At 37.1% G+C, this 9,251-nt stretch overlaps 1 protein-coding gene across 1 annotated transcript in view; it reads right to left on the bottom strand.

The window, feature by feature from the left end:
- Positions 1-5,054, bottom strand: part of COBLL1 (cordon-bleu WH2 repeat protein-like 1) — a 41,558-nt gene extending 36,504 nt beyond the window's left edge. Inside the window, exons 1-2 of the mRNA XM_009699891.1 lie at positions 5,000-5,054; positions 3,660-3,839 (exon numbers count right to left, since the gene is read on the bottom strand). Coding sequence (XP_009698193.1) covers positions 3,660-3,751 — 92 coding nt within the window. The 5' untranslated portion in view covers positions 3,752-3,839; positions 5,000-5,054. The remainder of the gene's footprint in view (positions 1-3,659; positions 3,840-4,999) is intronic.
- Positions 5,055-9,251: the final 4,197 nt, after the last annotated feature.

Raw genomic sequence — 9,251 nt, 5'->3', positions numbered from 1 at the left:
AAAAAGATACCCAGGGATGGATGGGATCAGGCAAATAAAAAAAAAAAAAAAAGAAAGAAAAAATAAACAAAACCTACACACAGTTTGAGTTTCTCCGATTACTTAAGCCTATGGCTTCATGGCCTTTCTTGCAAAAATATTTACTAATCCTATTCTCTAAAGAGAAAAAGATGTTTGTTTTCATGGAGAACAACAACAAAACACCAAAACCCCTAGAGTTTGTTACTAAAAAATATAAGTAAATAGGTTTTGAAAAGTAGGGCAACACCACAAAGCTTATTATTCACTAGCTAGCTATACGAAGTAAACCAACAGTTTATTAACAATACCCTAATGACTGAAAATACTCAAAAATGGATCAAATGGAAACTCACAAAGGACTCTAAGAAAACAAATTCAGCAAAGCTAAGGTCTCTCTGAAAGGTGTCTGAAACTGAAGCCCTAAACATGCTACCCTGCAAAACTATTTTTGTGTCGCACCATTTCCAAATAAAATGCATGTCACTGTCATACTGGCCCTTGAAATCTAAGTTAATTTACTGATGCATACAACTGAAACTAATTATTAAATTTCGAGAAAACTTTCTCAAACTCTGCATTTCTTCCTTGTGGGAAAGCAGAAAACTAACTTAAAATGATCAGGCTGCTAAATAAAATAGTTCTTCAAGTTGTTGGTTTTTTTTCTTCTTTGGCTGCAGAAAATTCTTCAGTCCTATGCTGTATTTAGAACCAATGGAGAAGATTCAGCAACTTCACTCTAAAATACATTCCAATTTTAAAAAAAAAAATACAAAACAAAACACCAAACCACACAAAAAAGCCACCAAACCAAAATAAAAAACAGTGTACCTTCACTTCCTACCACTTACTGCTGTTACCTTGGGTTTTGGGGGGTTTGTTTGCTTGTTTTTTAAATAATTGTTTGCCTGGACTCCCCTGCAGGAATCCTAGTGATAGAAGAGTGCAATTGCCACTGTCAGATTCTGAACAGATGAACTGAATCACTCTCACCAACTAGTACAAAATACAAACTGGTGTCTAGGCTTAAATAAGAGAATCCACCCATGCCTGAAGTTTCAGAATGAGGAATGAGCTATTTCAGCCCTCCTTCCTTTTCTCAGACTCTCAGCTTTTTCCTTTAGCTGTCCATAGATCATCTTTTCCTCTAAATCCCCTTTTGGATTTCATTCTGATCCTCTTCTGCCTACTTCTACTCACTCAGGATATTTATCTGTGTAACATCTTGCTTTGTTCTACGTAGCTCTTGCTATGCCAAAACAGGGAGTAAACCAACCCAACTTCATCTGAGAACAGTAGAGAAGTTTTTTCTAGTGGACTATGACATTTGAGCACGCGGCTGTACAAACTCACAGTTTTGCTTTTTCTAGTATGAGATTTAAAAAGGTATTCTCTGCTTGGGAGCTTTGAAGTTGCTCACCTCTGATTATGAACAGGAAAGAGACAAATTAGCAACTGATCTGTTTATGTCATTTCTAGAGAGATCTTGCCTATTTGTCCACAAAATACGACTATCAAGACAGAGCAAAACTAGAAGATAAGATAGTCTGAAGTATGTTTCACAGTGGACTGCAGGTCCTGCACAGTATTGCCCCTCATTCTGCGTGAAGCCTAGCAGTGCTAATACAGGTTCTTATTTGCAAGAGAGATGTTTATGAAATCAATCACGTACAGGATCAACAAACAAACAAAAAAAAAAAAAACCAAAACCACACAACAGTAACTATGGGATGATAAAACTGATTTGGAAATGTGTGTGCTTCCTGATAAGCCTGTGAGGTCTGCCTTGAACACTGAATAATTATATGCAATGTAATTTGACCGGGTGCAGATATATGCAACATTCCTTTCTGGTACTTTATTCTGAGCAAAGCACAATAGAGGGCACACGGTACTCCTAAGTGTGGACAAAGGGAGTGAAAAGAAGATAAAGAAGTGCCTGACAGAGTACACATGGAGTCCCACCTTTAAGAAATTTTAAAAACAGAGGAAGGCACCGTATTTACAGACAGCAATATTCTTTGCTGTAAACACACTAGCAAGAACACCATAAAGCATTATAGTAGTCACCAATTATTTCAGAAAATTTCTTCTGAGAAATATAACCTCAGATTTAAGTTATCCTGAAAATCACATGGAGTCGGGGGGCAGGGGGGGGAAATCCACAAAAGTTCATTCACTTTATTCACTGCAGCTCTGGTGAACAAACTGGTATTTGATGTCTAAGCAACGATCTCATGAACTCTAGCAAATGACAAAATGTGCAAACAGTCTCGAGCCAGACTTTATCTCTCATTAAGAGGTGAAGTAGGTGTAACTACACATACACATTACCTGGTTTAAATGAATAAATAAATAAATAAATCAGTCTGCTTGCTTTCAGTAGCAAAGACATTGGCAATACACTAACACAAGCACAATATACAAATAGTTTCTTTATTTCAGCTTAGGAAAGCGATGAACTGGCATCCTAATTGCTCTGATCCATACAAGGCCTTGCACAGGAGCCTTCTTAGTAGACCTGCTGTGATAATAATATAACATTTTAAGGCCTAGTGTTTATGATTTCAACTCACCAGCCAATGTCCAGGTCCTTCTGAACTAAAGGTGACTTGAGAGTTATATGCACAATCTATACTACCAATTAGCAGACTGAAATATGTATTTCAAATTAAAACCAGCTTAAGCAAAATATATTTGTTGAAAATTTTTTTTCCAAACTTGTAGCTAGAAACTATTTCTCTGAACCTTTATAGATTTTGTCTGAAGTGATGACACCTTTTTTTAGGACTGTTAGTAGCCTATAGGTAGTAGTGCTGAGCAAGTGCTGAACACATGACTTTGTACCCAAATAGGATGCAGAAACCCATCTTTAAGTCTAACAAGGAAAACTTATCTGGGAAAATTCAGTGACACATACAAGCAGTATTTTTCTTCAGATTTGCAGTGACTAGAAAGAACAACAGGTATGGCACCCAAGAGATGCCATACAGAATTTTCTCAAAAAAAAGTCTTCCCAAAAGGTAGGTAAATATATAAAGTATATGTTTCCACACCTACCCAAAAATCATAGTAGAATCATTTCAGTTGGAAAAAAATCTTTAAGATCGTTGAGGCCAATTGTTAACCTAACACTGCCAAGACCACCACTAAACCATGTCCCTAAGCACCACATCTACACGCCTTTTAAATGCTTCCAGGGATGGTGACTCCACCACCTCCCTGGGCAGCCCCCTTCCACTGCTTGACAACCTTTTCAGTGAAGAAATTCTTACTAATAGCCAATCTAAACCTCCCCTGGCACAACTTGAGGCCATTTTCTCTCATCCTATCAGTTTTTACTTGGGAGAAGAGACTGACCCCCACCTTGCTACAACCTCCTTTCTGGTAATTGTAGGCAGCGATCAGGTCTCCCCTCAGCCTCCTTTTCTCCAGGCTAAACAACCCCAGCTCCCTCAGCCGCTCCCCATCAGACTTGTGCTCCAGGCCCTTCACCAGCTTTGTTGCCCTTCTTTGGACACACAGTCAATGTTCCAGCTTACAAAATTCATGTATTTTACTGAGTGATTAAAACCTTGAAGGCTGAAGTAAACTAGAGCAAGAAAAGAAAACTAAACAAAATGTCATTCTGTGTAACTTACCTCCCGTTAACTGTAGTATACTTGATCACATCTCCTGGCAGGACCACTGATAGTTCAATATCTTTATCGATTACATTCTCTTTCTGTTCCATGATGAGGTTTGCTGATTCTGTGTCATCAAATGGAGAAACAGCAATGGGTTTTGTTTCAGATGGAGGAGGTGGCGCTTTAGATTTTCTTCTGAAATAAATGGATGAAAATTAAAAGTCAAGTATGTAATTATACATATGATTCCATACTGGCAAACTAACAAGTCTCAGAACAGGAATGAACCACACTTAATTCTTTCCACTCGGACTGTGTAAGTGATATGTGCAAGGAAGGCATGAAAGAATATTTTAACATATGCTCAGTTGTGACAGAAGATAGAACAAATTAAGGTACCTGTCATATGAAAAAAAAAAAAATAGCCCAATAAACACCAAGCCCAAAACAAAAGGGTTTTTAATATACATTAAAAAAAAAAAAGTGATTTAATTACTTTTTTTCTCCCTTGGGTTATGCAAAGGACCCTATTTATACATTCTCCAAACAGATTTACTGGCTTAGTATAAACAGAAATAATGTACTATGCAATATGAAGCTAAATTGCACTGACAGTATGTTTAATATACAGGATAGATAGGCGAGGAAATAATCACACTTTTCCTCCTCAAATTTTTCTTTTGATTATTAAAATCATTCAAACAAATCCTACAAGTTCTAGTCTATTTACTTCTATACAGTAATGAAATAGCAGTATAACCAGTATTTCCCATCTTAGTGACAAGCCAGTGTACTCTTGAATGCAGTGATCGCTAAAGAAGTTTCACTTGTTTCACTTAAAAAAAAACCCAAAGAAATCCAAAATGGTATAAAACTCTCATCATCTCTTAATATATTTATGTTACAGTAAATTCTGAAGGCAGAACTCTCACGTTCTACAACATATAGTCCAGCATTCCCTTTTATTCAAATAACTTTCCATACATTTCCGTATTTTCAAATAACAAATTCACTGATACTTTCACAAGGAAAACATACCATTAGAAACAAAACCAAAACACACCGTGGAGACGCATTACCTCATGAGAACTCTTTATTTCTTACAAACATTCTTTTAAAAAGCTTGAATGGAGTCTCCTTCACAGAAAGTTAAAATACATTTCAAACATAATACACAGTTTCAAAAAATACGATTGCAATTCAGATTCTGGAGCTGTACCAAAGTTTGTTTACTTTAAGCATAACCAAAGAAATTAACTTCTACAATTGTCCTACAGAATTAAAACAAAAGATCTAGTGTATGACAATTAGAAACATACATCTTTCTTGGGAAAACAAAGTTTAAAGTCACTCACAATGACGAGCAAACAAGGTCCAGAGCAGCACTGCAAAAGACGACTGTGTAATGAGACTTCACATGACCGATCTGTTGCTGGAAGTGCTTAGAGTTTTGAACTTCAGAACTCTGTGCTGAATAATTAACTATTCACAGCCTTGCAGAGCTAATCGGGAGTACTGACAGACCTCCAAATGCACCAAATGAGGAACTGCCATCAAAATTTATACCTCCTTTCTGTTAATGTTTTAAGTTAAGTTTTGGTGCGTTCTGCATACAATTCAAGACACGTGGCATTAGCTGCAAATTTAACTTTGGTCTCTACAGCAGCTTGCCTGGGTTGTTTCTGGGTTACGTGAGCATTACAAAATGTATGAATCAAACTTCTTTTTATTCCTCCCAAACTTGTTTGGGTTTTTTTTGCAGGATTTTTAGCTTTCATATAACTGCTAAAAAGAAATTATTAACTAATACAGAGCATCAATACAACTATTAAAAAAAAATAATAGCCAAACCGAAGACTACATGCCACAGAAAGATTTGTTTGCAAACGCTAGTGGACTCTATTTTCCATTAAGTAGACAAATGCAATTTCATTGCTGGAACTCTACTATCACTAGAGAGTGCTTAATCACACACAGAGCAATAAATGCACGGTCCACATCAGTAAAATGCGGCTTTATACAGTGTCTAACTTACACTGTAGAGAGCTAGAACTGATAAGATACTCTTGTCAAAACTTGCATGCAACAGCTATATAGATGAAGTTCCATACATTTATAAAGAACGCATACATAGACACACGTGGCGTCAGGCAGTCTAATGAGGTCGGCTGAATCCCCACATACGCCACTGCAGAGCTACCTACCCTATGCATCTCTAGCACACCTGCATGTTCTTTATGGTTAGTTATGTTTACATTTCCCACCCCACAAAGAGGAAAAATCTCCAAGTATACCTTCTCAGAAGTTATGCTGAGTTTTTGGCAACCTCTTATTAAACAACAGGGATTCCAAGACTTTAATTTTCTGTTTCCAGATGCCATGTCTCTTTTTTCTCCAATTTTCACCAATTCTTTCATCTCTCCTTCTTAGCTCAAAGTATTTACATTTGGTCTTACAGCTTTTTTGTTTCTTGAGTTTGTGTCTCTGCCTTGCCAGAGGAGAGGCTGCCTGACAGGTAATGGAAGCCCTGTGCCCCCAGTGCCCCACAGCTGGCACTGGGCAGCAAGAACAATTCAAGTTACCATGATTACATCTACAGGTGCAAATCAAAAGCAGCAAGCAACAGGATGGTGGAAATACACTTGCAGGGGTAGTTTTAACCTACAAATGCTCCCCTTTTCTTTTGCACAAAGGCATCCTCCACACGCCATTTTATTCAAACACCAAAAAGTAAAACCAGCATTATTCAAGTACCTCCAGGTCTACATCATCACTTCAAACACTTATCCACCACAAAGAACAAACAAAAGCCCAGTTCTCTCTTTCGTCTTCACCTCTACCAGGTACTGAGCAAACTGGGAGAGCTGCTGGCTCTTAATGATTTTGCTAAAAAGACAGAGAGAGAGGTTAAGGTAGCTTCTTCTCCTGAAAAGAAGAAAACTCTTGTTTTTTAGTAAGACAAAATACAAGCATAACAAAGAGAATTCCCAATCATATAAAAATAACACTTCAGAGGTCATAAAAAAGGTGTTCAGTAAATGGTCTCACCCACAGCACCTTTCATGTTCACATAGCTTCCAGATGTGCTAGGAGCTAAGCAGACCTATTCTAATTTTCAAAGTAAACACTACAAGGAATTAGAACAACCAAAAACATACTCTTTATTTTCATGGCTATGATAGAACTAAAGGAAAGTTGCCAGAAGAATCAAGTACAATTTATTTAGCTATGATACAGAGGGAGTTAAAAGAGAAAATTTAACCAAGTAAGGCCACAACTCATAATAAGAATTCCTCTGGAAACTGTGCTGCAGTATCCTACACAACGCAGGTCTTCACTCCTTCCTTGTCTCCATAGGTCCCAGTGCCATCAACTGACTGACCTTCCCCACACCAGACATTAAAACTGCCAAACTCATCTCACCTGAAGGGATGTGCTCCCCACTGTTTATCACCAGATAAACAACTCCAGCTACCTATTACACTGCAACAGCTTGAATGTCCTCTTCTGTTTAATCAATTGCTTAAGACAAAGCAGGAAAGCAATCAGGAAAGCAAGCAAGCAGGGAAAAAAAAAGAAAAAAAAAAAAATTAATCTTTCTTCTCTGATTCTTCCTAGCCCTGGAAAAGGCAGACAGAGGGACACCCACAATGCTCTCCCAGGGTCCTGCAAACACAAGCTGATGCAGCCCGGGCAGAGTTTGTATTTCCCTTGTTACCAGTGCACCTGGAGCCCACTGCTTATGCCAAGTCTTTCAGCTAGCCCTCATCTTGTAATTATATTGTTTCCAAGAGAATTGATTCATATCTCTTAGAAATTTAAATTTCTGAAGTCCCATCTGCAATTCCCACCAGTCTTTGTGACAGAATACAGCTCCTGTGAAGACATCAAGACTTCTTTCAGCCAAATGCAGATAGCAGACTTCATAATTTTGTTAAGAAAAACAGTACATCTTTTAAAATCAAATGCAAGGCCATAAAGTCAACATTTTATGTGCTTCAGATCCCACTTCTACAGAATAAAGTGTCATTGCTGTATCTCAACATAATTCCTGCTTTCCAAAAAAGATAATACTGTCAGTGATCTGAATGTGTGGAAGCAGTTTTAAAAATAAAGGTCTGGCACAGTAAATAAATAAAGCATCTATTTATTTTATTTTCAAAAAAATTCCTGTTAGAAAGTTATAAGCAGTATATTTTTAACTATCAGTAACTAGAGAAAGGCACTCTAAAATAATGAGAAATACTTGAACTGACAGTGACCTGGATATTCCAGTTATCACTAGCACTTCCTTTTGATAAGGATCACTTTCCCGCTGAAAAAAATGAAGAAAAAAAAAGAGGAAATCTATCTGCTAGATTTATGCACAGCCAAAGACATTAAAAAAATCCACCTCTTCAAATCTTGATATCAAGCAATATTAATGTTTACAACACTTAACTTCCCATTTTGAACACAATTACATGAGAGAGACACTATACAACAACAGCTTGATAGCCCTCTCACTGAAATTATTTTGTATCTAACCTCCAACATCAGAACCATCTCTCAAGTTTTCTATAGCAATCACCTGGGATAGGAAAGGTCATAAGGGACCTCACCTGCAATTCAGTCATCTCTCAGGTACTGAAAAAGTTTATTAAACATAGTACAATAAAAACCTTCTACTGCACAACACATAGACTTAAGTTTGTTAATTTGACTTATGGCACTGTGAAGAACGCTGGTTTATACAAAGAGCAACTACACATTTTTTTATATCAAAGTTTACAAAATTATATATGCCAACAGTACAAGCAGCACTTCATTTTACTTTTGAAGTCAGAAAAGGATCTAGCTCTAAGATCAAGTCACGAGAAGAAAAAGGCCACTTCAATAAAGCTTCTTCTAGACCTTTTCTTGCCTTTGACCTCTCACCCCAAGCAATTATTATAATGCTTTCTCGATTATACAATAATGCTGCTCCACTGCTACACCGTAGTAGCAGACAGCCGAAACCTCACACATCATGCGCTCAACAAAGGAGCAGTTGAGCAAGAGTTCAGGCCTACATTAAGTACATTCATTTGTTTTATTTACAATGATACATCAGTTTTGGCCAACAGGTATACAAAATATTTAAGCCCCTAATTTTGCCTATAAGCATTCCCAGCCCAATATGCATCTTTAATACTCAGAGGACAAATTTGTCTTCTACATTAAGCAAAGATCATGCAAGTACCAGCTTTCCTTCTGTTTATTCAGTTTCCTCTTTGGGGATTATGGTTTCATACCATCACCACTGCACATCTTCAAGATCAAATACTACTTGCTAGGAAAAAGCTTGGAGACACCCGTGGCATTACTATCTGATCTACTCATCATAGTCCAGTAAATAACTGAAGTTATCACGGCAAGTCACTCAAAAAGTCACTGTTATGATTCCATATACATATCAGGGCATATGTATAGATAACCTCAAAAAAAGGAGGAGGTAAAGTATTTCATAAGACACAAATGTTCAGTAAATCACATTTTAAATTAGTTTGCAAGTTGGAGCTCCCAAATTAGGACTTGATAATTATATAATCAAACATATGAAAAATGGAGTATTTTACAATAGTGTCC

Source organism: Cariama cristata, unplaced genomic scaffold (assembly GCF_000690535.1).
Source record: "Cariama cristata isolate BGI_N322 unplaced genomic scaffold, ASM69053v1 scaffold4925, whole genome shotgun sequence".
NCBI lineage: Eukaryota > Metazoa > Chordata > Aves > Cariamiformes > Cariamidae > Cariama > Cariama cristata.
This window is presented reverse-complemented; position numbering and strand designations above follow the sequence as displayed.